Genomic DNA, 27,278 nt, shown 5'->3' on the forward strand with positions numbered 1-27,278 from the left:
TATTTTTCTTTCTTGCATGTCATCCATTAAAGATTAGCTGTGGAAGGTTGGAGCATGGAGAGATTATGAATGGCAGAACAACTCCTGTGGAATAATAATCATTTTTGGTATTTAATGCTGTTTGACTTTTGCAGACACATTTCTTATTAACCTTTGGTACAAACAGAAATCCAGGTTCCTGGTATCTCATGGAGAAGATGAATTCAAGATCCTCTTCCAATTAAACTGAAATAAGGCCAATATTGGGCTTTAGCCAGAAGAACTCAATACTTTCCAACTCTTGTGTTTATAAACGTAAATATGAATGATAATTTACAGTTTAAATAGCTAATGCATATACTTTCACTAACTTAGTTTTCTGTGTATAATTCATTTGTATGTCTACATAATTCTTAGGGTTTTTGTCCTACATAATGTTTCATTATAAAAATCTACTGTCTAAAAATTTTTACAAAATATGTCCTGATAAATGGCAAAATTTGTAAAATAACTATAGGATTTGAATCCTCTGTATGGGAAGGTAGATGATCCATCTAAAGGACAGGAAAAATAATACAGTTTTGGAGATGGGGGCGAGTAAGAATCTTTTGGCTTAATTTTTGATGGCTTAATTTGAAGCACTTCAGATTGTCAGAATGGTGGATTGTCAAAAAGCAAAACGCAACTCTTTGTAGTATAATATATGCTGTGCCTGGAATAGGTTCAAAATGTAAATCATTGATCTGTTTATGGGGTGAATTCTGTAGGTAAAAAGCAAGTCAGCATCTTCTGCATATTGTATGACAAGTTTGGCCCTTTTTTCCCCTCTTTGTGGTGCTAGATAAAAATAAGGTTTTGGTTTTTGTGTGTGTTTGTAGTTGGGTGGGGGGAATTCGGGAAAATGAAGGTTCAGAAATAGTCACCTGCATGGGGAATTACAAAAACTTCATTTGCCTGTGAAATTAAACCTTGCAAACTTCAATCCAACATTAATATCGCTTGCAGAGCTCTTCCCCCAAAGTAACTATTCAGGCATCAGCAGTTTATTCACTGGGAAAAGTTAAACAGCATTTTTGTTTGAATTTTGAAGTCATCTGTGTTTAGTGTATTCGAAGCAGAGGCTTAACAGTTGTACAAGGACCGGCTTTCACAAGAACCAGGTTGGGTTCTGTGTATAATATTCTCTCCTATTCTTCCCTCTATTTATTTATTTATTTTATTGAATTGGGATCTGAGTACACAAAGAAAACCTTATACATAGCTGCCAGTTAGCAATTTTAGCCTTTTATTAAAAACACTCTGCTAATAGCATTGGAAATGTAGGCACAGATGAATGTTACACACTAAATATGTATAACAAACACAAAGCAATAAAGTAGTCCAGTGTGTTTTATCAGTGTTTGTTCAGAATGCTTTATCTATAAAGTCACATTTAGGTGTAAATGACTTGTAGTCTATAATTCCTGGTGTAGACTGGTCAAAACTATTAAGCAGCTTTCTTTTATCACTGTTTTGCTTTTATTTTTCAGTTATATGTCGTAACTGAAAGTAAATGGATGGTAACTTTCAAAAAACAACTAAGAACTTAAGTTGTCTGTTTCATAATAGAACATTTCAGCACTGTTTCAAAGTCAACAGTCAGCCCTGGAGCTCATGATAGTTTGCCTTTAACCTGAATGAGAGCTGCATAAGGGCCTTCGGCTTTGAAGAGTTCCAGGGATTATCTACATTTTGCAACATAAATGCACAGAGACTGATTAATGACACATTTCAGAGACTTTCATAGCAATGCAGTGAATCTATGTTTCAGTTTATTTAGCTCTAAGATTGGCTTCTTATTTAAGAATTGTGAACACAGTCATTAAATCTAATAGAAAAAAGTCTCAGAGGATTTTGATTTCTAAAATGAATCAATAACTAACACATATATGCTTGTATATCTGTAAGGAGATCAAACATATATCCATGTGGTTAAATAAAACTAATAGTAGTGGCCCATCTGGAAATGGGAAGGATAGTTTCCAAGTCCTCCTGTGTTTAGACGGAGCCGGCAATGAAGAACAGGAATGGGAGGGGTGATGATAATGAAAAATTAGCTATTCATTGTACCTCTTTTCCATATCTTTCCCAACTTCCTCACCTTCCTCTAGCTGCTCCTCAGAAATCCAAAGTGGGGGGAAAAAAAACAACAAAAAAAATCCCTGAACAGCTTCAGTTAAACCACTCAACGGTTAAATTTCAGCTGACAAGATCTTTCATGAAAGCAACAATGGATAAACAAGATACTTATTACAGGAATCTTGAATTCTAAGTATGACTTGGCCAAGCAAGTTGTTTCATGTTTCTGCTTATCCTTTACAATAATGTACATTTTCAAAACTTAGAATATTATTTGTTTGTTTGTTTATTTTCTCATGAATTCAACCATCCCTCCAGAGTTACAGCTGTATGCCTGTATGAAACAGAAGTCAAATCGTGCAGCAAAAGGTTTTGGAATAATTGTATTTTCAATCAGTTCTGGAATATTTAAGATGCTATGGGCCTTTTTATAAAAATACCATCTCATTGGTCTATCTTGTTACTGTAATGGTGGGAGTAACTGTTAAAATTACTTTGATTGTACCAGAATCAATGCCAAAGAAAATCCCAGGTCACTTAGAGTTCAGCAGCCACTAATCCTGAATACTAAATCTTAAACTGCAGAGCTCTCACATGCTGCAACAATACATTGTTGTTGACAGAAAAACTTACTGTGTCTTTCTCTTTGAGTAGCTGATCGCTATAACTAGTGTTAGAAACAAAAACAGTTAGCAAAATTTTAATTGCGGTATTTCTTGGATAGCTTTGTCTTCAAGTAGTTCAAAGCAAAAAGCATTATTTCATCACACCTATTAATATCAAGCACCTTACAAAGTCCAAAATATTGGTATTATTTTTGTAACACCGAATTATCTTGGAAGTCAATTGTTATAGTACTGTAATATTTACTATATATTTTGAGTAGCACTGTGAGTAATGATCTCTTTTTGTTATAAGGTCTGGCCTGTATTCAGGCCTTTACTTTTTTTAATGAGTAATGTTAAATGGTTTCTGCTGAGATAGATGTTTTAAATCCTAACAATTTCTTCTTTATTGCCTTTGCTCTTCAGTTTTTCTGTTTACACAGATGACCTCTAGGAAATCAGCAAATAGACTTTTTTTCCAAGGGAACAGCGCTTTTCTCCCTTCCCCCAAAGTTCTGTTGCTTGTAGAATCACGAACCAGTGTTTAAACTAGAATGATGTCCAGCACACCTTCTCACTGCTACTACATTTTAAAGGTAGTTAAAGTGTAGAAGACGGGTTTGCCAAAAGAATAAGGTTCAACTAAGAAAATATGTACACTGCTTTGACTCAGTAAACTCATACTCAGTGTGGTTCATCTTCTTCATATTTACTTTTGCCCATATTAGAAAACAATTAGCTTACTAAACAAATTTGAGTATTTGGGAAGAAAAAATCTACTTTGAGTCTCTCCCATTTGCCTAGGAATTACATGATATTTGATAAGCTTGTTTAAAAATGGACATATCCAAATATTATTGTAAACACCCAATGATTTGTTTTACCTGCAATATAAGTATTTTACTTAGTTGGCTTACATAGTAGCTAATAATATTTGTTAATGTAATTTAACTGCTGTGAACCTTTACTGAACAAATATTGAAATTTATACAAGTCAGAGAAAGAGAATCTCTAATGACTTTTGTAAAAGCTTCCATTTAATAGTTAAGGAGAAAAGTTTATATGACATACCAGATGCAATTAACAGTAGATTTTACATTTAATAAAAAGAAAGAAGCATATGTATTTGCTTTATTCATTCCATCATAATTTGCATTAGAGCTGTGGGTGTTTAATGAGCAAATTCCAGCTAAAATGCTATATTGATTTTCTAACTGAACTTTGTAATAGCTATCTACCTTACAAAAGCTCTCTGTTTACAATTGTTTTCTTTACTAAAAACTAAAAATATTTTAGATTTGATGAGTTTAGCATAACGATTCTTTTAAAATAAAGAGCTCTTTTAGAGTAGGCAGGGGTTTTAGTTACAAGGAGAAAGATGTTACTAAATTATTCCAAAGCAAATAAAGTTTATACAACTAAATAGCAATGTCGTATTTGTATATATTACAATATTTATAAGCATTGGAAAAATCATTCTTTTTTCTTAATTGAGCACTGAGGGAATGAAATATAACTCAAGCCTGTTGTTATATGTATATGAATTACTAAATAACACAATTCATTTTAACTTAATATCTGACTGTTCGTATTTCATTTTTGTATGTCACTTTCTTGCTTGAAACATTAGTGCTATAAGAATTCCCATTTCTTGTTGGTCAGGCCTCAAGATAAACAGGATGGGTTGGATGGTACACTGCTGGAATGCCTCCAAGAAAAACCTCATGGTGTCGACCAGAGCAGTTGGTGACTAAGTAGCTGGATTACTTTTTCATTGACTCAGACATCAAGTCAGTGTTCCAGTATGGAACTAGTGGCTTGCTGGATATGCCATACCTTGAATGGAACTTAAGAGCATGATTTCTTACTTTCATTCATTTTCTTCTGGCATTTTTAAGAAGCGTAGGGATGATAATCTGGATATTTATTGCTTGTTTTAATATGGAGGATTTTTATGTCCATATCTCTTGTACATGTTTTTATGGACACCTTATACCTCAATACTTTTCTAAATATGACATAAAATGTTCTATTGCTGCTGTATTGCAGCCCAGAGGTGTATATATTTCAGTGACTTGTGAAAATGTTTTTTTTAATCTAACTTCTTTGAAGAATCTTGTGATCTTTATGATTTTGGTAAGCTGTGTACGTGAATAAAGTGTGGCACTGTTCAGTTAGGATCACAGAGACTAAGATAATGCTGAATCTCTGTTTGGAAATGCGGAGAAATATTCCTTCTTCCATGTTCTTTGCCCAACTTTGCCAGAAGTAACCCCTATAATTCTTTAATTCAGGGTTAATACTCTGATATTGACTCTTTTCGTTTTTAAGTTTGGAGATTTTATTTATTTTTGGCAGTGTGTACGTGGCATTTTAATGGCAGTGTACGTGGGAGTCCGTCTCTGCAAAGCAGCTTTCAGGAATTGAGCCTTACTTTTACTTGTGACTTATCCATAGCTCAGTCTGAATGTTGAACGTTATTGTTAAAAATATCTTAGTTCAGACACCTGAAACTGTGTAGTTATTATGATATCTCATATAATATTAAAAAAGGAATTTTTAAAATTATTAAATAGAGTTAGAAATATGTAGATATTAGATACACATAGATGTGTAAACTAGAATCAGGAGATGCTGTAGCTGATAGAGAAATCAGGTTGTTAAGCCTTCAGTAGCTCATTGAAATGAGTGACAAGGAGGACTTTATTGTTTTTAAGTTTTTTTTTTTTATTATAACACTTTTTATGGTCACTGCCAGTATTGCTACACAGTACTGAAGTGCCACTGTGCTTTCTTTTGGTGGTGGTGGGGGGGTCTTCTTTTTAAACTTGGATTACCTGCAGGTATCTTAAACGTTTTTCTACAGTCTGTCAAATCTATTGTAGTATAAAAAGAAAAAGAAAAAACCAAACACTGTCATAACTGATGTGGAACTATTGTTCAAATTTATTGATGTAATTGGTGCATCTGATCATTGGGATATTTACTCCAATGCTTTAGTTTAACGGAAGAGTAAGGAAAAAACAGAAGAATAGAGAGTTGCTCAAGGTAAATTACTTTTCCATAGCCATTAGTTTAAAGACAGTATTTTGTAATGGATCTTTTGGGGGGAGAAGGGAGGGGGAGGGTTCACTGTTCAAGGCAATCAGCCTCTTGACTCATATCAGGGATGGTAACATTTCAGATAAGCAGGATTTTTAGGTCACTCAAAATCTTTTTTCTCTGAATTTTTTCTCCCTGCTTTGTATATAACACTTTAGTTTCAACACAAACAAGCAAGAGTCTGGTTTATAAAACCAGCATAGTCATTATTACCACTGGATATAGTTATTTAGGGAGGGAATTAGGTATGACCAAACACAGTCCTAAGTCCGTAAGTATACTTGTATGCTCAAGAGCCGTTCTAGCAGCCAGAGAATTGCAGTTTTCCGTGCTGAGGTAGGGAACATATAAAGTCAGAGGAAGAGGGGCACTCAAAGAGACCAAAAAGAAATTAACTAGCCTGGGAACTAGTTAACCTCTAAACAGTGGTAAGTGCCATATGTATAGTAATTTTAGATATCTGTGTAGTTTTTATTCATTTCAACAGTTGTGTCCATTATGAAAATTGTATAGAGCTTACACTTATAGCTTCATGGAAATATGATGGAAAGCATAAAGGTTCTCTGTGTTGTGTGTCTAGCATGATGCTAGATAAACTGACATAATTTACTGAAAAAACTTCAGTAAACAAATACTTTAAGGTACAGATAGATAACAAGTACTATACATAATTAAACTACTCTTGTATTTCACATCTACCTTGGACACAGTCGTTTCACTGTAGTTTACGCAGTCACTCAATGCTGAGTTTCTCTGCTTTTGGCATCGTTGTGCCATCACAGATCTCAGCAGTCTTCATGGAAGTCTGGCAAGCCGAACTGCACAGCCCTCCCAGTACAACTTATTCTTGTTTGTTCTTGTTGAGCCACTCAGCAGATATTAGACTTACGTTCTACAAGTACTGCTTACTTATTCCTGGCTACCAAATTGTGCATTTGCAGCTCTGCAGCTGCTTTACTCATGCCTTCCTTTTTCTATTCCATGCCAAGTAATGCTTTCTTGGTGCAAATAGAGCAAACAGATCTGTAAGAAAAAGAAAGATCCTATTCCTGTGAAGCAATTGAATATTCAAATAGAAGAGAACTAAATAGATCTTTGAGTTTTGTTTATTACTTTTCTTGTTGGTGCACAGTTTATTACGTCTCCAACCTGATCACTGGATTTGCAACTCCTCTGCAGATTTTTGTGAGAGGAGGGACATATCTCTGGGATTGTATCCCCAGAATAACATGTAACCTTTCTATATCTTCTTTTGTCCAGTCTATTCTTATTGTTCAGCTTTTAGCCCTTTGCTAAAGCTGCAAAAAATGCTTCTTTACTCCTCAGTACCCCTCTTTTCCCAGGTTAACAAGAGGATTGCTTTCCTACCTTGAGCATCTTTCTAATTCCTCTCTCCAGATTCTTTTCTTCTTCTCATCTTACATCCCTGCTTATCAGAGCTACTTGTGCACTATACTGAAACTTACTACATTTTGTATTTCCTTTTTTCCCCCTTCAGTACTCATAAAATGTATTTAGTGCCAGCCGGATAGTTATTACCAAAATGTGCTGCTACTTTTATATTGTTCCATTCCTGTGAAGAACCATAAAGTGCTTTATACTATATTACACAAAGCAACTACTGTGAAGTTTTTGTACAATGTACAAAGGTGAAGTAAGAGTAGAGAAAACTAATTCATAAGGGCAACAAAGTTGTTGTCATGTATTGGAAAGAACAGAAGGAGTATAGACTGTAGGCTAAAGTGAACAGGAAGCGTTTCTTTGAGATCTTAACTTAATGGCTTTACCAGTAGCTCAAGAGAAGGGCAGAAATTTTAGAGTAAGCCTAGCAGTAATGCCTTGATACAAAAGATTCTCTAAAAAGAGTGGTAAAAATAGCCAAAATTTGATAGAGATCGGAGCTTGGTCTTAGGATTCTCTGTGGCTAAAAAATAGTTTGGCAAACTAGAAAGGGAGTGTGGAGAATTCTGGAACCTGGAGACCTCACTCTTGGTTTAATTTTTTCGAGATGCCTGTGACAGAGAGGATGTCAGAGACGGTCCTCTGTCTTGGAATGACAGCAGGCTCACTATAGCATCCTGAAAGTCCTAGAAGTTTTGACTGTAGGCTTTATATTGACTATGAGGAGAGATTTACAGTATTAGAGAGGGAAATAATGAAAGTATGAATAAAGATTTTAGTGGAAGCAGGGTCGAGGTAAGGAATCTGGCAATGTTCCAGAGCTGATGTTAGACATATTGACAGGGGAGATGCAGGAAGAAAATGTAAGCTGAAGATGAAGAATGGCTTGAAGGTGTTAGTTTGTTCCCAAGGATAGACAGTAAATCTTAGTTTATTGGCACCTAATGCTCCAAGGTCCACGTATGCTGTAACAGATAATATAACAGTATATTACACAATAAAGTAAAGGCTTGACAGCGAAGGAGAGATGCCAGCCTTGCCACTCTTGTGATACCAGAGATAGACATGCCATGAAAATATTAGATTGAGCTAGTGTGCCACCTTAATTGGAGGCAGTGTGATGATAAAAATAGTTAATAGATCATTACTCTTAATTCTGTGTCCTGTAGAAGAAACCTACTAGCATTTCATACAATTCTGAGCCTTAAAATTTACCTTTCCTTGAAGCAAGGATTCAAAGCAGAACGCTTCTTTGCCCTGTGTCATTACGCAGGCTTAATTTTGAAAACTATTAACATTATTTTCATTCCTTAAGTTATGAATTATAGCAGTTAATGGCAAGTTAATGTTGTGTCTAAAGAGCCGTGCAAACTTTATCCAGAGGATCCAAGGTCAGGGGAAAATGGTGATTTTTAGGAGATGCTGGCAAAGGCCTGCATAAGGTGTACCAAATAGTGTGAGCCTGTCAAATATGGTTATTTTGCAGCTCTGGTGGAAGAAGTTTATTCTGCTCAACGGGAACGTGATGAGGCTGTCATGGCAAGGCTCAGATTAGCTAATGAAGAGAGAGATGAAGCATTTCTACGAGTGCAGCATTTAGAACAGTCTCTCAAAGAGTAAGTATGCATTTCCTGCTCTGTGCAAAAAGATTGTTGTGTCGGAGTTTGACTTTCATAAACTGCTCAACAGTGGTTATGTTATAAATCTTAGCATGAACTTCTCTGTGATGAAATACCAGGCTAGTGCTAGTCTTAACGTCCTATTAGTTAATTTTTTTTAGCAAGCCTATGAGACCATATATTTCTTTGGAGACTGAGAGCAAGGTGAATGACTGATTACCTAAATAAATAAATAAATAAAGCTTTGTTATTGATTTATTCAGGGATAAATCAGGGGAATGTGACATTTCACATGGGGATCTTTTGACATGGAGTACCAGGATGTCAGTCAGAAGTTGCACTGTATAGGAAATCAATGAAGTCTTTGAGCCCACTAGACATTTCCTTCAGCAAAATTTCCACTAATTATGTGGGTGATGTAGTAAACATATATTTTCCTCTTTATCTTTAGTGCAGGAGCAGTTTGTAAAGCAGGAAGGCTATAATTAATACTTTAAAGAAGTTCATATTTACTGTGTTAACACAGGAAGACAGAAACAGGCAATGTCATATCAAATAGAAGGGTTAAACTATATTAAGGTAAGGAGAGGAAGATCAAAACAAGTTTCTTTTCTTGTTTTGGTATATAAAACCAAACCTTGAAGCTACAGTTTTCTACATGTAATTCTTCTCCATCCATGTTGTGATCATCTTGCTACCATCCTATGCCAGCCTCCCTAAGTCGAGAGTGGTTGAGAAATTTCCCCTGTGAACAAGTACAAATGAATAGTACCACTGCTCACAGAATATGTGAATAAATTCATGGAACTGCATGTTCATGAATTTATTTACATGTGACCTTGTGAGTATGTGTCTATTACCTAAAATCCTTTTACCACAATAATTTTTGTTCTCCCTTATTCTGTGTAGGCTAAAATGGGCCTACAGTCTTGAAACTGAAGATGGTAGAGGTGGAGGGGAGACAGGCCTTCAGAAATTAGGTTGCTGAAGTCTGATCCTTTAAATTGTCTACTTCCTGCTTTTTCCCCTTCCTTTGCTGAATCTGTTCCACTTGTTCTCCATTTCAAGTTTTCTTTCTCCTTTTTTGCCTTACACTTTTAGTTTTGTATCTTGTCTTTTCTGTGTTGCTCAGCTGTCTTTCTCCCTACCTTCCTTGTCCTTTTTTTTTTTTTCCAGCACTTCATCTTTATGACCTTTAACTCACCTTTCACTTCCACCTCAGTCCTTTATTGTCATTTCTTTCCTTCTCATTAGGCTCCATCAGGCTACCTCTTTGGGGGAATGAGGTCATACATAAGCCATTGCATTCCAGGTTATGCTAGAATCCAAAAAGACTGGAAAGCACAATTAAGATAATAGCAACACGTTAAAAATATGGAAGAGAAAGAAAATACAGTGGAGGAAGGGCAGACAAGATAGGATTGAGGGAGGAAGTCATTATGGAAAATTTTACTATATTGAATAACAAAGGGGAGGGAAAATACAGCCTTGAGGAGTTAGTGCTGTCGACATTATCAGCTCTGGATCCTGTGTCAGTTCACAAGTTTTACTTCTGCTGAACTTGCATGGATTTTATTACCGAAACAAGTTTTTCATGGTAGCAGACCGAATATATGTAGTTATTATTCAACTAAATGCCAAGCAATTATTTTTTAAATAATTGATTCTAATGAAACACTCTTTCCTCTTCATGGCAGAAAAACAGTCTCCTTTAAGGGTATTTAGGTAGGTCCAGAGAATGTTTTCCAAATAAATTCCAATAATCTGTTTGTGCACCATTACTCTGTGGAATTTACCTTTTGCTAAAGTTTGTACAGCCCATAAATATGGCTTAAAGCAAGTTTAGGAAATTTCAGTCCCAAAAGAATTAATGCACAATTTGTCAGAGATCATGCCCTGTAGAGCCCAATATAGATGTATATATACATCTGAAATTTTGCTTTGATTGGCAGTGTCTGAGGAAATGACGAACGTGCTTTGAATTCCCACAAAGCGCATCATAACTGTGACCTTTTCTCTCCAATCTTTCCAGTTTCTTCTATCACTCTTCTAATTTGTGTATTTCAAGAGTAAAGAAAGCCAGAAAGTTTTGTATGGCCACAAACGTCAAATGAGACAGTCTGTGTTAGCTGTGAACATAAGCCCAAGATCTTGGGAGTTTAAGCCCAGATGTTCTGGAGCAGACTAATTATTCTCACTGATTTGTGTTTCTGGAAGAAATCGCAGGTCTGTTAAGTGCATGACAGGCATATTGCTACGGTCTGTGCAGTGGAATCCACAGACAAAGCTGTGGCCTTACTGTGGTCTTGACACACATGAATCTCAGAGTAAGCCATCACTTGTTTTCCCTTCAAGCCTTTCTCTGCTTCACTCATATGTTAAAAGGCCAACTCTGTTCTAAGCAGAAAGATGAGAAAAAGAAGAAACTCTCTTTCTTGGAGAACATGTGTGCTTCCTTCTTCAAAGGAATGTCATTGCAGAAGGCAGTGGATAGACTGGTAATGATAAAAACACCTGCTCCAAGGGGATAGTTGGTAACTCCCTCTGGTGACGTTGGTACGAAAGCATTGATGGAGCCAAGCTGTCATGTCTTACTGCTGTCATTCAGAGAACAGTAATTGTTATTGCTCTCACCCACTTGTGCACTTTTTCTTATGTTTTTTAATGAGGTCTGATACCCTGATGCCATTCACAGTCTCTGAATTGGCATAGGAAATTTCCCTGTGGGGAACACTAACCCGACACAGGTAAAAGTTGGGATGGGCTAATCAGCTAGTGTTGGGTTGATAGCTGATTTACATCTTCTTTTCCAGAGACTCATTGTCTCAAAGGTCCTATAGCCAGTATTTCTTCCTGTATATTCTAGAGAGGTGCAGGTCAGACTTCTGTGTGATATTTGCTGTAATGGCAGCCAGCACCAGACCACAAGGCTAGGGACAAAACCGGTTTCCTTCAAAAGCATCTTCCTTGCCAAGCTGCTTGCATTGCAAAAGACCATAAAATTGGTATCTTCCAAGATCTCCCATTCTGCATTACAGAAACTGACTGTGGTAATGGCAGGTGGTGAGAAAGTGTCATCCCAGTCTTTCACATCCTGGTTGCCTTGTCACCTGTCACTGAGGACATCGTGGAAATGAACAAAATCCTAAGGCATACCCTAAGCAGACTTATGTCACTCATTGGGGCACAAAGATATGTTACCTAAGAATTCTGAAAAATGTTATGTGCTTTTATTTCCATGGACAGTTTTAGTGTCGGTCATCAGAGCAGTAGAAGAAAAATCTTAAATGGTAAGAGGCTGAAAAAAGCTCAAAAGCTGGATTTGTTCCATTGTAAAATCTAATATTCATCTGTGTAGCAAGTACGTAAAGGTAATGAGTTATTGGGCATTAGTAGCCACATGTAATTTCCTAAAAGGGAGGAAAAGTTGTTCTTATATCCAGGTTGCTTTGTAGTAATCATGCGGACTGTATCAGATGTTAGATATCTGCCTCTTTCCTTACCTTACTACTATTCCAGTGAAACTGGAAGTTTGATAGGAATGTCATAAGCCATATCAGACAATATAAGAGACTTTGAAGATGGCTTACTCTGTTTCATCGATTTGTGTTCAGTATTTCCTCAGCCAACAGTGACTGTGTGCGTTTCCACAGCCTGACCACCGTTTACTGCTCTTCCCTGTCCCATTTCAGTCCTCTTTGTGATGGGACCTTCTGGGTGAGAAGCGATCTTGTTTCTTCCGAAAAGAGCAATAATAGAATACAGGAAAGTATTGTTTATTGTGACTGTTGGCTTCTTGTTTTCTTTTCCTTTGAGGAAAGCTCTTTATTATTTTTGAAATCTTTGAGGATTTCAGAATCAAGAATGGATGCTTGCTTTCATCAGGCTCAGCTGCTCTAAGCTTTAGGATGCTTATGTTCATACAGCTATACACCTAGCAAAGAAGAAATAGCTGTGATTTGTGCTGGGGCCAAGATTCCTGCTGGAACATAGCTCCACTAGTTAGGCTTTTCAGAACACTGAGGGTCTTTACTAATTGTAATGACACTTCAGCTGAGGTGACAAGATATTCATTTCTACTTCTACCTGGATGAATGGCATGTTGCAATGGGAGAAGCAAGTCAGGACTGTGCTGCAAACCTGCTGAATTCATCACAGTGAATAAATCAACATCTTTCCATCAGTCACTATCACCTCTTGTGCATTCAGGTATGTTCATTAACCAAAATTTCTATAATATCAATAGTTCTCTTGAGCCTCACTTAAAACGTTTGCTCCTCTAGCATCTCGTTCTGTTACTAGTCTCTTCTACTTATTGTTGGTTTCTCAAAACAAGTCAATCTGAGGTGCTTAGGGCTCAGCTGACCTCTGCAATAGTCGTAAGAATAGAGTGACTCTAAAACCTCACCTCTAATTTATCATGAAAGTTTGTCTCACTATTCATTCTAAGCAAGCGATCGTTTTTACCTGCTGCATTCTTAGGAGCAGAGTGAACTCCAAGAAAAAAATTACTTTTCTTAGACTCTTTATTGTAAATAGGTTCGTAGTGTGGTTGAATGGATTTTTTTTTTTTTCCCAAAGTCCACCTCACACTCTACAAATCCTTTGGAAGGAGCAGAGGTGATGGGATGAGCCATAAGGGAGTGGCTTTTCGGTTTTAGCTTTTTTTTTTTTAGCTTTTGGGTTTGTTCTGGAATGTTGGCGCTTTTCCAGCTATCATCGTTATTTTCTTGCTGGTGCTAGTTGTGCAAAAGGTCAACCTTTCTCACCTCAGAGAACATCAAATGGAGCACATAGGGCATTTCTTTGTAAAGTCCATTGGCTATTTTTGCCACCCTTGTCAAGTTTTAGACCACAAGCCACTCCCTCCATCTGCTCTGGACCTGTTCCAATTAGAGATTTTTACGAGAGGGCAGTATTAAGCAGCCTGCCAACCTTTACCAAATGCTCAAATGCTTTCTTAAAATTAGCTGCTAGAGCAGTTCTTTGGTCACTGTTTAACTGTAACAGCTGAAACGCTTTCAATCCTGTCACCCCTAGAGAATACTTCAGGGGAATGTGTATAAAAATAGAAGAAAAAGGAATCCTTCCGTACTGCTGTTTCAAATCATGAGAGAACTAAAGGGTCACTTATTGCCTGTGCACAGCCAGGGAGAGGAACCAGGCAAGTGCACATTTAAAAGAAAATACTATGACCTTAGAGGGTGTATGTATGCCTACAGATAGATGTCTTGTGACAGCAAAAGGGCTACATTTATGGTGGTTCTTTTTCTCTTCCCCCATTTCCTCCACCTGTATCCTCCCCACCCAGCCTGATGGTTGGCTGAGTGATTTTGTTGACCACGCTTTTATCAGGAGAGAAGTCCTCTGGTGAAGCCAGGTCATTCCTGCCAGTTTTCTTTGACAAGTACACTTTATTCTGAATACAGACTAGCTGGAGACCTCTCTTTAAGTCCCATGCTAGGTGGAACTTAGAACAGAGCAGTGTAAGAACCTAAAGCAGGAAGTCTACAAGGAGCCAACTCAGTTGTCAGAATTTGAACTCAAGTGTCTGTCATTTTTTGGTTCATATTACTTTATGAACGTGAGTCAAACCCAGCAAAGGTTAGCTTTCACTTTGTTTGGTTTTGGTCTAATGCTGAGTGGATATATTGGAAAGTAGTTACTGCTTGCAAGGTCCATGTAAATATGCCAACTATCATACAATCATACACTGGTAGTACATTCTGTATTATTTCTTTTTGATTAAAAGGATTAATTTCAGTATTGGCTGATTTGCTATGCCATATGAACTGGTAACTAACGCTTTAAGGTAATATGTTACTGTGCTATCAAGCACTGTTACAATGTTTGCTGGCTTAAATCTTGGCCTCAGAGCAGCATCTCTCAGCACTGAACAAGTTATTTTTTAATGACTACTGTCTTTTAAAATTTTATATGCTAGCCTGTGACAGGCCTACTTTTAATAAATGTCACCAATAATTAGCAATGGAGTGGAAATGTAACTTTTTAATATTCCTAAATAAGCATATTAAAAAATATTAAAGAGGTCTTTTCCATTTTAAAATGCACACAAATATTGTAAATAATATGCTGCCCATATAACTAACCTTAGGTAAAATAAAATGCGTACTTTCCCATTTATTAGGTGTTTGTTCTGTCACTCACTTCTTTTGTGCAGCTGGTGTTTAATTGTGTATAACTAAATTCCTCATATCATCTTTACATTTAACAGGTAAATACATATTCTCTTGAAATAAAAAGCAGGGAAGAGCAGACAGAATTAAAGAATGGCCTTGCAGAAAATTGGCTTAACATGGTATTTTATGCAAAACATAAAAGCAAAATATTTTAAAGGAAACTTCAACTAGTTGTTTTGCCTCCTTTTGGCAGAGGGAGGTGGAAAATGACTTATTTTAAAAAGAAAAAAAAAATTCTCTACAAAAGTCCTGTCCTGTTTCATTTGTGGTGAGGTAAAAATAACAAAAACACAACGTCAAGTAAAAGTTGTAAGTCCAGAAATAAATAAAATAAGAGCATCACTCACTTCTATCACTGGGGAACTTTCTTCATCTAAGCACATATGAACAATTGATCCTTGTAGTCATATATAGCAGTAAACATTAATAACTTAACAGTCTGAAGTCAGTGCTGAAGGTATGGAGCATTATTGAAAGATGGAGTCGAGCGGGTGGCACTTTAATATGTTCAGTGTCATGGTTGACTCTAAAGACTAGTAGAATGAAATTACTTGAGGTTCTAAAGATTTAAAAAGCGAACTCATTTTGCTGCACTAAGGAAATGCTACTGATCAGGCTTTCTGTGTCCCTTTTTTCTAGGCTAGAAAATATTAACCCTGAAGAAAATGACATGGTAAGCCATTCTCTGAGGAGATTTCTTGATGTCAGTCTTATATCTTAGAGGCTTAAGTTCAATTGAGTGGGTTTCAAGAACTAAGATGTGGGAAAAAGAAGAATTGACACACTAATAATGTACATCTTTGCTGCAATATGAAAATTCAATAACTTCACTCAGTCAATTTACAATTCACATGTGCCTATTAATTAAAACCCTATATTAAATAAAATATATTAAAACTTCATGTCTGACTAACATATAATGCTGTTGGTAGACATTACAGGAATTACTGAACAGAATAAACAATGCAGACACCGGCATAGATATACTGAAGAATGGAGCTATAATTCTGAATCGAATACACAGGACCAAAGAACGTAAAAAGAAAATAGTAGCTGAGGAAATGAATGCAGTGATAGAACAACGGGATGCTGCTTTGTCTCAAGTAAGTCTCTACAAGTGTATAATCGCTCAATGTCAAATTTCTTTTTTTTTTCCTTGCTTTGCTTCTAGGGAAGAAAATTGCTTCATTTTCTTTTCCCTATTGCAAACCTAAAAGACTGCCCTTATGGCAAATGGCTGATTAATAAACAATTATGCCTGCATGGTAGGAGCGCTCATTAAAATGGCATAAATATATTTCACAGGCAAGTTTATTTCTGTATTTTTTGCACCCAATCACTAACTTCTCCATTTTTAAAGCAAAATAGCTTTCAGTATACTGGCCAATGTAAAAAGATACTAAGGGCTCAGTTTTGCAGAATTCTGTACTGCTGTAAAGCATCAGACCACAGCTAGCTCAAAGTTGTAAAGGGTTAAAATTATCAGTGGCAGAAATATGCATTAAAGGAAAATAATGCTGCATGCAGCAAAATAAGCAATTCCTCCCTGTGTTGCTTTACATTCAGGAGGTGAAAATCAGCATACGGTCCTTGATTTTTCAATGTCTCATGCTTCTGCTACATAGGCCACTACAAGCTGATTTCCTTTTTCCACTCAGATCACTGATTCCCTTCACTTTTCTGTTTTCACAAAAGAATGCTATTTTCATTCTCTTCATCATGGAGAGAGTCTCCTTGGTTCTTCCATCTCACAGCAGAGTTGTTCTGAATTTTATCTCCACAATTTTTTTTCCTCCTAATGTTGTCTTCTGATAAAAACTGGATTTAGCTCATTGGGAATAAGCTGTGGGGAGAAGCAGCCTGGATGGGGAGTAGAGCTCTTGAGAGATTTTTAGACTGGATGAAACTCCATATGCATTCGTCACAGGCAAGAAGTTTCGTCTGGCTTTTGCTCCAAAATGGAAAATTTAAATCTTCCCTGAATATAAATTATCCAAGTTAGCCCACACCTAAATAACTTCTGTTAAATTTAAAATCAGGTTTGTGATGTTGACTGGTGCTGATAATGTTGGTTAAATTTATGTTTTATACCTGGTAAAATAATCTCTTCTCCACGCCCTGAGATTTTCACTTTTTGCAATTATTATTGTTTTTATGTTCTATCCTACCTTAACCTGGAAAGCCCTGTGTGCTTGGTTCTTAAAATACTTTATGCATTTATCCACTACAAAGCATATTAATGTTGGAACTTTATTTTTTCACTTGGCTTTCTTTTGCTTTTTATAGTAACAGTAAGTTACCGTTAATAACAGTAAGTATAGTACCAGCCTATCTACTGGTAAACATCCAACAGTCCTGCCAAAAATTTATGCTCTTTATTTTTTAATTATGACTGGATTTCTTCTTTGCACAGGACATTTGAGAACTGGGCAGCTCATAAGAGAAAAGCTTTCAGCAAAGGGGAAGGATCTTTTGGTATATTCTTATTTTGTTAGTTTTTTGCTTCAATGTCCAAGTATGCGTTCAGATATACTTGGACCATAAAACTTTTGTGAACTTCTGAATGTTATTGTAGGGCATTATAATATATATTTTAACAGAGTTGGTTTTTTAGGCTCTCCACTTAAAGAGTAATCTACAGACATATGTATAGAAGTCTCTTTTCAAAGTAATTAGCATAGCAATTAATTAATGAAAGATCATTATTTTTTGTAGTAATGGCTCAAATGCCACAGCCAGCAAAGCCACCTTGTAGGTCTATCAGCAAAATGCACAGATAACGTCAAGTAGATGGTGCAGCTAAAAATAAATGAATAAAATAAACATAAAACCCTCCAAACTAAGATTTCTTACATCAGCATTTGGTAGAAGGCTGTAGTGCTCTGATTGGTACTGCTTGCAAATTATAATACCATTGTTTTAAACTGATTACTACTACTAGAACTCTATTGAGCTTGCATTGTGTTTTCATAACTGTGATGCCTTTATGGCTGTGACTACTGAATCTGTAAAATAGATTCTTGGAATTGAAGCTACATTTCAGCCTGCATTTCTCACTTGATGATTCCTTGGGAATTCATACCATACTTGAATTATTAGTAGTCTTTTGTTAACATTGCAATAGCAGTAGTTATTACGCTAACAGCAAGAACAATAGGAGAGGGATTCCTATCTTAGACCACAAAGGGACTGGATATAATTCAAGGATGTATATGCTTAGCATAACAAATGTAAATTATTAGAAGTTAGATCTGAGGCTGCCTCAGGTATTCATAACATCTGCAAGTTAAAATCTTTCTCTTTTCATGGGAGGTGACATCAAATATGAGGGGGTCTTGGTAAGGATAGGTTGAGACAAAGGAGTTGAGTATGCCATAATATGCTGTGGCTGACCTCTGGAAATGGTGTTTTAAAAGTTCAGAGGTCACTGGGCAGTGGAAGCTAAACGCTTCATGACGTATTTCGTAAAAATCGTGTTGCTCTGTTTCTACTACCTGTTGTGGAGACACCAGTGCCATTTGGGTGACCCACATAACCAATTCCATATGAGAAAGAACTGTCTATCTGATAAATAAGGGTTTACACAGGCTATATTTAATGAAGCTGCATCTATTATCCTTAATGTTTTTCTTCACAATAACCTGGCAATTGACAATTAAGCACGGTGAATACAGCTAGCATCCAGTTTTTGGGGTATAACTTCTGGGATTTCTGATTTTTCTGTATAAGCAATAATAACACAGAAATCTTTCCAGCTCTAACTCATTGGTTTCATTTCAGCTAAGGACTGCTTAGCTTTCGTAGAGAATGGATATTCTATAAACTGTGCATCTCCTGTGACCAAATAAGTACAGGCTGTTTTCAACTAGTCTTTCAAGCATCGTTTCACAATAACTTTTCTGCTGGTTATACCATGAAGTTGTATTTTACTGGACTGCTGTTGTACAGCTGCTTTAAAATGGTTAACTAGTTGTGATTCTTTTATTTGAAATTTTTTTTTAGTTTCTTTTATTCTTGAAAAGATGAAAAGCGCTATCCATGTTTATGAAATGTATCAATAAGGTCTTTCTGAGCTATAATACCCAAGCACCCCTACGTCTTTTTTGGTATTTCAAATGTGAATGTGGCATCTTATTAGGAAGCAGCTAGAGGCACTATTATCACTGTATTGAGCTGCACATGTGTATGTAATCCTAGATCATTCACTACATTGCTGAGCAAATATGCAAACTACTTTTTGTATGTGTGAAAACAAATAAAATGGTATAAACTCAAATATTTGATACTACTTTTAGTATGTATTTTCAAGTGAATAAAAACCAAACAACTAAAGCATGACTAAACATTGACATCCATCTTCTCCTGTACCAACCCCCTTAAAAAAACAAGCTCAACTGTTTGGTTATATTTGCCAAGATATATTTGTTAGTGAACAGATATTGTGTTACACTGGGAAGCTTGTGTCTGTTTTATGACTGATTCTCTGAAAAGGAAATGGAGTAAGATGTTAACTGTTATGAGAAATAAAAAATCAGTTTATTATCTATAATACTAAGTTTTGTCTTAACCCATTCAAAGAAAAAACTTATTCGTCCAATGGATTGTAATACAGTTCTGCCTTTCTTCAAAAGTCTTGCTTGCTTGAGCATTCATTTGATAGAAATTAAATATGGCCATGGTCACATTAAAGTATTTTATGAAGATCATATAAAGAAAATGGTTTCCAGCAGGAGGCAATGCAGTGCAATGTCTCAAACTGGCCACCACCTGTTAAGCACATCACATCTTATGGACAGGAATGTTAATATGATTAAAGGGTTGGCAGCTGAAGCTGGGGACTTGAGTAAGTCAATGCAATAAGTTTTCTTCTGTTTTAGAGAAGAAAAGATGCCCTTTAATTGGTACAGCTTGAAGGAAGTGTTTTTAAAGAAACTAAATAGCAGCATGGTTTATAATTCAGAGTGTTTGATATGTTTTCAATGCTAATTTTAATTCTGTAGATATTTTGTAATTGGGAACAGTCTGTTGCTGTACAGTTTTAGATATTAAAGGTGTAGAATTTTTTGCTGAAGAAAAGCAGTGGTTTCACAGCCAGTGAAGTGTCGTCTCTAATACCCTGATCTTGAAGCAATAACATAACTGGCAAGCAAACCTGGTTTTACAACTTTGAATAGTTTGATCACATCCTGCTGTGCAGGAACATGCTTATGACTGTTCATGTAAAAATTGGCATGTACCCAGTTGTTCATCTGAAGCAAGTGTAAGTACCTTTCTCCATTTTAAGGCCTTGTTTGGCAGCAAGCAGCAGTTTATGATTGCTGAAAACAAAGATGAGAAGCGCTATGCTTGACTGCTCATCGTTATTGGTTTCGACTAATGACTAATAACTGATAAATGTCAGTAGTCACAACAAGTCAGCTTCTTGCTAACTTTTTTTAGCTTCTCAAGCATTTTCCCTCTTTGTACATCAAATGAGGTGTAGAACCTTGTTATCTGTGATTTGCAAAGCATTAAGGCATCCTTGGCAAACATGAGTGAGCAGGCCTTATTAAAGTAATAAACCCAGAAGCTGTATTCACTGTAAAAACAAGAAAAGCATGTGTAAATGAAAAAAATTACTCACAGATCTGAGACCATTTCAGGAGACATACTCAGATGAAGGCTGCAATGCTGTGTGACTGTTTTATCTTGGAGATAATTCCTCTTCCACCCAAACCATGGTTTGGAAAATTATTTTTTAATGATCATTTTAATCAGCACATCAATATTAAACTCTGTGCTTTTGATTCCCGTTGATACCTCCTAGCTAAGGATACGGACTGAGTTCTTGTTTGGCAAGAGCACATTTGACAGTATCCTAGCTGCTCTGCTAGGATGCTTCCCCAGCTATCTCTCCACTTGCTTCTCATATTTGGAGAAGACAGGAGAAGAGAAGAGAGGTATTCACAGTTCTTTTTGAACCTGACAGCTGCTGTGGGGTATTGATGATTTTGGTCCCAGGCTTGTTTGAGGAGGGAAGTGGAGGTAAGGGGGATGTTTATTGTTATTTGAGGACACAAGTTAGTTTCCTCTTATGCACGGTTTCATTTGGGAAGGCAAGAGCAAGTTCCTCTGGCCCTCATTTGCAGTGCTTTTCTCTGAGTGGTAGCAGATAATTGAGTGAGGGGAAGTTAACCTGCTAGCAGGAAGGGAAGCAGAAAACTAAAGGGCGTAGTTTTAAAAGCTGGCTGTAAGTTGCTCCTCTTACTCTTCAAATTTAGTTTGAGCCCTGAGAAATAAATAAGGATATGGGGAAAATACAAAATAGAATTATTTTTTAAAACTTAAAATTTAACATTAAAATTTACATTGTTATGGGAGGGATGAGGGAGAAAGGACACAGGATTTGGAAAAAACAGTTGCCAGGTTTATCATCACTTACGCTGGTGGCCCCAGGTAAACCTCACAGACTTCACTTTAGATTTAAAGCTGAGTAACAGGCATCCTGAAAAAAGATCACAAAAGCCAAGTCATATAAGCAAGTGTTATGATTAGCTGTATTAATTTTCCATTTGGTCCTATTGCAGTGGACAAGCGCTTTATAATGTCACATTTGATTCTCTGTGTATGTAGATAAAGGTAATCCTTGCAAAGTTTGACTCAATTCATGTTTCAGGAAGCCCATGTTACACTAAACTGATTAAATCCATGTTTTTGTTACTGCTTGTCTGCGTAGACTAGGTGAATCTCATTGGCTACAGAATTTTCAGAAGTGCCAAACAGAACCAGTGATTTCTGTGGCTGAAAGGCTTGGAGTCCCAAAGTCTCGCATAAAACTTTTGAATTGATACTGAAGAGGTACTAAATCTTTTGTATCTCACAAAAGGGAAGGTTCTTTCCTACTTGGTGGGAAAGAAGTTTTGAGAAACTATAACTCCAGTTTCTCAAAACATTGAGAAAGCTGAGGAGAGATGAGAAGTTCAAACAGAGTAATAAGAGCCTAAACTGAGAAGATTTGGGGACATCTGTATGTGTATTGTTATTTGGTCCCTTGCCTTGATGTAGCAGAGGTTGTGATGTCTTTGTAGACAGGTATTTGTCGGTAGCGAATGAAATTCTCTGTGATTTCACTGGAGTCAGTATTTCACTCATGAAAGTGAGTATCTTGCAGCTCATTCCTCAGTTTGGCTTCAGAAAGGCTTTGGTTGCATGAGGTGCAGTGGTTTTTTTTTTTTAAATTAGCTGGTACGTTGGGAGTGGAGAATCTGAAGGAAATGGCCTTAAGGAGCTCTTATACCTAGCTTTTGTATTTAGTCTATGAATGTGAAATGTGAGTAAATATGTAAATGTGAATGCAATGTTTCCTTCCTTGAAAACAGGGATTACAGTTTGTCTTTTTGAACTTCTAAAGCAAGTTTTTTAATTTATACTCCATTTTCTTTATTTTAGTGTCACAAGGTTTTGACTGAATGATGCTCTGAGACCCACTATTGTTTGCATTGTTAGATCACCTGTTGTTCTTGTACAAAGTGTTGTACAGAATTCAGAAAATACATGTCTGCATTGTATTTGAGCACGTGATCAAGCCTTGTATCTTTAACTGTAAGCTCTAATGAATTTCAAGTAGAACATTCATCTTCTCTTTGCTACCTAGAAATTCCTCACCCCTTTGAAAATGATAGTAAATTTGCATGCAAGCTTGTTTAATTAATTGCTATTTGACTCATCTATCATGGTGCTAAGCTCTAGGTTCACACAACTTAAACTTCCAAACCAATTTCTAGAATTAGTTTAAATATTTAATGTCAAAACCCTAGGATGAAAGAGAGAAAAAATGTTTTGTATGCTTATTGATGGTCTCTTTCAGTAGCAACAACCCGTAGAGGAAATTCTGAATGTGATTTGAGCAGCAGAATTCAAACAGTATTCACTGCGAAGAGGAGATTGAATCACTGTGCATGCAATAACTTCTGTAGATGCCAGAATTATTTAAAGGTATTTAAAGTAAGGTTTGCATGGTATTTAACTCTTTATAGTGTCAAGATAAGCAGTGAATGCTGAATCAGATTCTGATTTCCTTACATTTGTTGGATAAAATGCCTCTGTTTTTTTTTTAAGAAAGTAAAAAATCTATCTATCTATGTATTTCATGTTTAAAAGGTAGTTTTCTTAGCAACTTTCTAAGAAATCTTTCTGCAAAAAAACTTTGTTATTCTGGATACCCACATGGGTTTACATTAAAATTCTCTTTGATAGGTGATAAAAAGAGATTGTTTTGCTTCATATTTATATTTAATATGGGGTCTGAAAAGGTTCATGTGTCTGACCTGTGCGTTCATTCTCCTCCTTGCTGTTACCACTTAGCAGTTCTTGAGCGTTCACAGTTGCAGCTTTATAACTGGAAGTGCTGATTATGTATTAGCAAGTACTGTGAACTAATAGGAGTGGATCTGGAGTATGAAATAGTTAATTATCAGCACCTGACATCCACATTAACACATTTCAGGGTGGATTTTTGTTTATTTTGGACTGGTCTATGGACTGAATGCTCATTTGCATTGGAGTACAGTCGGAATGCCCCTGGACTAGATCTCCTGAGTTTGCTTTAATCAAAAGGAATCCTGTTCATTCTCCCAGAGAACACTCCCTGTTGCAAACCAAAGCACAGAAAATGGATTCAGTGCAAATTGCACCTTGGATGCAAATGGAGGCACCAGCATAATCATACCCTAGGTCTCCATAATACCTGAAGTTTATGTGGAGTACTGTCAGTATGGCAGCACAAGTAGTATGCAAATTGCATTTTTTATTGAAAATCTATTAAATGCATTAAGAATGTTATCTAAAAGTGCTAGGTTTTCTTATTTTAAATATAGAAAGAAAAATAAATCCATTTAATTCAAAAAAAATTTTAAATTAGCTACGTTAAAGCTCTGCTAGTCTATTAAATGAAATTAGGGATAAAAAAGTAAAAGGTAACTTGAAGAAGGAGAATCAGATTGGAGGGGCAGGGGGGAAAGCTAAAGTGAAACAAAAGCTGTCATTGTTCTCAGAAAAAGTATTCCAGCTATCATCGTATTCAGTGTTTTTACTTTGAAAATTATTTAATAGATTACTTTACATGCAGACCTTTCTGGTGAAGATTTTGGACCTGTCCACAAAGCATGTAAATTACCTTGGTTCTTTCAAGGAGAGATAGGCTTCTGAACTAGTTTGTTTAAATCTTTGCTTGACAAGTAACTAACTTACATAAGGGATACTCCTGTAAATTACTTAAGCTATCTCCAGCTGATGAAGGGATCCATATGGAGTGACGTCCAGTAATAACGAATAGGAACCTGAAGCCAATTGTTATTCTTTAGGAGTTTGGATTTAATTCCCCTTTCAGTCACCTAAAGTCTAGCTTTGTTAAGATATACACTATCTTCAAATACTTTTTCATTTTACCTATTTTCTTCTTTCTAGGCTTAATGGAGAAATCTTAAACATTACTTAGAAGTTACTTTGTTTTCCTGCCCTTTATTACTTATAATTTCCACCTAGCATGAAAGCCATATTAAAGATTCTTGCAGTGGTTTTACGCAGCATCACATGCAGAAGGCTTGAGTTTGTGTCCTATTCAATAGAATGTCAACGGGATGAAAATCTGAGAGAGATCTAGTAGATAATTTTCATGTGATTACATATATGACAAGGCAAAGTTAATATAATAAAAGCAAGGATTAACAAAAGCCTGAAGTATTGGATAGATATAAACAAACTAAGAGGAACAGTAGATTCCAAGTAGTCAGGAGAGTAGCTGTGTTCAATATCACTAACACTTCCTAGTGTGTTCGGTATGTTGGCTGTTGATTCTTGTAGTCATCAAAGCCTTCATTAAAACCCAGACGGGTTACTGTTTTAATGGGAAAGGGACAAATCTTTTTTTTTTTTTTTTAACCTCAAAATGCTAGGAAGCCATCAATCAGTTTTTGGAAGTCCTTGGACATGATGAAATTATTTTAGAAATTCTGAACTATAGTGGCCCTGGGGAAAAAGTTGAAGGAGAAAATCTGTGAATATTCTGTTGGTGAAAGAAGGATTTTGCAGTAGTATTGTTTGACTTACCTACATCTTATTTGCCAAGTATGCCTACATTTGTCTAGTTTATGGCTTTACTGTTTTGTGCTTCAGATGGTCAGATTTACCCTATTTTCCTTGTTCTGTTTTTTCACTTTTAATTATTTTTCAAGCTGAGTTGCTTGAGAACAAGAAAAATATGCCTTCCATTGCCTTCTATTGAAATGAAGGATATAGGTTTCCTATTACGTGTGGACTGCATGTGATTGTAAGGTGCTGTTGTTTTGGAACTTGTTTTTTGATGTTAATGTTTTATTGCCGTTCTTTTCAGTGGTGTTATTAAAGTATTGATTATTAAATATGCTGTGGGTATACACAGGCTCAACACCAAAAAATGTGTTCTGGTTTATAGTTTACTTTTATATTGAAAATACTTTTTTAAATGAGCCAATTCAAATATACAGAAATATTTATTTAAAGGCCCTTAAGAAGGTGTGCCTGTGTAAAAAGTATAATTCTTCTAGCTTCATGATTTACCAAAAAAATGTAAGTAACTGATGTAATGTGTTTGTGCTGGATAATCAGCAGTAATACTTCTGATTTTACATACTTCTATACGTTATTGATAACATAGAATTATACCCTTTTTGGGAGAGGGAGGAAATTTTGAAAACATTTCTTCTATGAATTAGCTGCTATAAATGTGTAAGAAGTCTATTAATCAATAGGTGCTTCTGGTAAACTTTCAATTATGCTAACAGCTACTTATTTCTTAGTTAGCTCTAACGCTTCTCTCTGTTGCCTGCTAAAGTATGAACAAAGTTTATATAAAAAACAAAACCAAAAACTCTTGTCTGAGAGAAGTTTGCTGGGTTGTGTTCAAGACAGGACTGAACACCTCCCCCTCTGTGAGTTTTCCTCTTTCATCTTCTGTAGTTTTGAGACAAAGCTTTCTTTCTCAATCTACAGGCATTTTTTCAGCCTTGTTGCTTGAGGTTTCACTAACAATCAAAATGTAAGGAGTTTACTTTAAATGAATTTCTATCTGCAAAACTAGGCTTGAAAATCTCACTGGAAAACTAAAAGCATCCAGTACAAGTGTCACAGAAGAAGCATGAAAATCTTTGTTAATGCCTTATACGAAATAGTCATATCAATCTACTTTCCACTGTAGGGCTAGCTAACAGCTGTGCGTCTCATTACACGTTCTCTTTGTGTCCTGTGTGTTGTCTTCTATGGTATCCAGACGTCTCCCAGCAGTAGTCATGCATTTACCCGTTTTGTTTGTTTTGGCAGGCAGACCCATCGCTTTGCTTTCAGGAGATGTCATAACATTCTTCTGTCTTTCTGTTTTTCTTAAAATTTCTCTGCTTAGGGTGTCCTTCCCTCCACACAAGGGATGGAAGCTTTGAGGTGCATGAAGGCATTGTTGGTAATTGCACATGTCGAAGGATGTATTTCAGGCAACTGACCTTAGGTTTAAGCACTTCTGCATCTCAGTTGGATATCTGAAAATGTTTAGGTGGCCGTTAATTCAGTGCTGCATGCTCAAGATATAGAATGCTCTTGAAAAGGTTGCATCTGTTTGGGAAGCTAATCCCGTCAGTCCTTGTAATACATTTTAATGAAACAAAAATCATTTTAATTACGGAGTTAAAATTTCCATATTAAACCACTGATTATATTTGAAAAAACTTTTTATGTACCAAAAACTATATATACACGTTTTTCAGTATTATGGATGTTGAGCAATAAATACTTTCTAAATATTTATTTTAATTTTGCCGAGCTTTTATGTACTTAAACATTTTTGCATGAGCCACTTATATCTTTGCCCTCTATGTGTGATTCATTTTAATAAGCTTGTGCAAAGCTGATAAATTTCTTGATTTTTAAAAAATATTTTTATTCCCCTTTTCAGTGCATTTGAGCAAATCTGAAAAAATGTCTGAAATACAAATGTTAAGATTTGAATCTTGATTTTGGTGGGACAAATTAATTTCACAAAACCATGTGAAGTTTTATAGTTAGCTACTCCATTTTAACGTTTGTATTCAGGCTGTTAAAACACTGAGATTAATATCGTTTTAAGGGAGTTGTGGTTTTTATTGAGAGTTATTAGAGCAGTAGGTGTTGTGTCCCAGCTTCCTAAAACAGCATGTTGATTCCATGAAGAAAGGACTCCTGATTCAGGTCATTTATTCAAAAGTATTTCC

At 36.0% G+C, this 27,278-nt stretch overlaps 1 protein-coding gene across 30 annotated transcripts in view; it reads left to right on the plus strand.

Annotated features, from left to right (window-relative positions):
• Positions 1 to 27,278, plus strand: part of MIPOL1 (mirror-image polydactyly 1) — a 210,869-nt gene that overhangs the window by 69,598 nt on the left and 113,993 nt on the right. For all 30 annotated transcript variants that reach the window (XM_068946476.1, XM_068946486.1, XM_068946495.1 and 27 more), the window contains 3 exons: positions 8,692 to 8,821; positions 15,664 to 15,697; positions 15,957 to 16,127. In XM_068946476.1, coding sequence (XP_068802577.1) covers positions 8,692 to 8,821; positions 15,664 to 15,697; positions 15,957 to 16,127 — 335 coding nt within the window. The remainder of the gene's footprint in view (positions 1 to 8,691; positions 8,822 to 15,663; positions 15,698 to 15,956; positions 16,128 to 27,278) is intronic.

The sequence above is a fragment of the Struthio camelus genome, chromosome 5 (assembly GCF_040807025.1).
Source record: "Struthio camelus isolate bStrCam1 chromosome 5, bStrCam1.hap1, whole genome shotgun sequence".
Taxonomy (NCBI): Eukaryota; Metazoa; Chordata; class Aves; order Struthioniformes; family Struthionidae; genus Struthio; species Struthio camelus.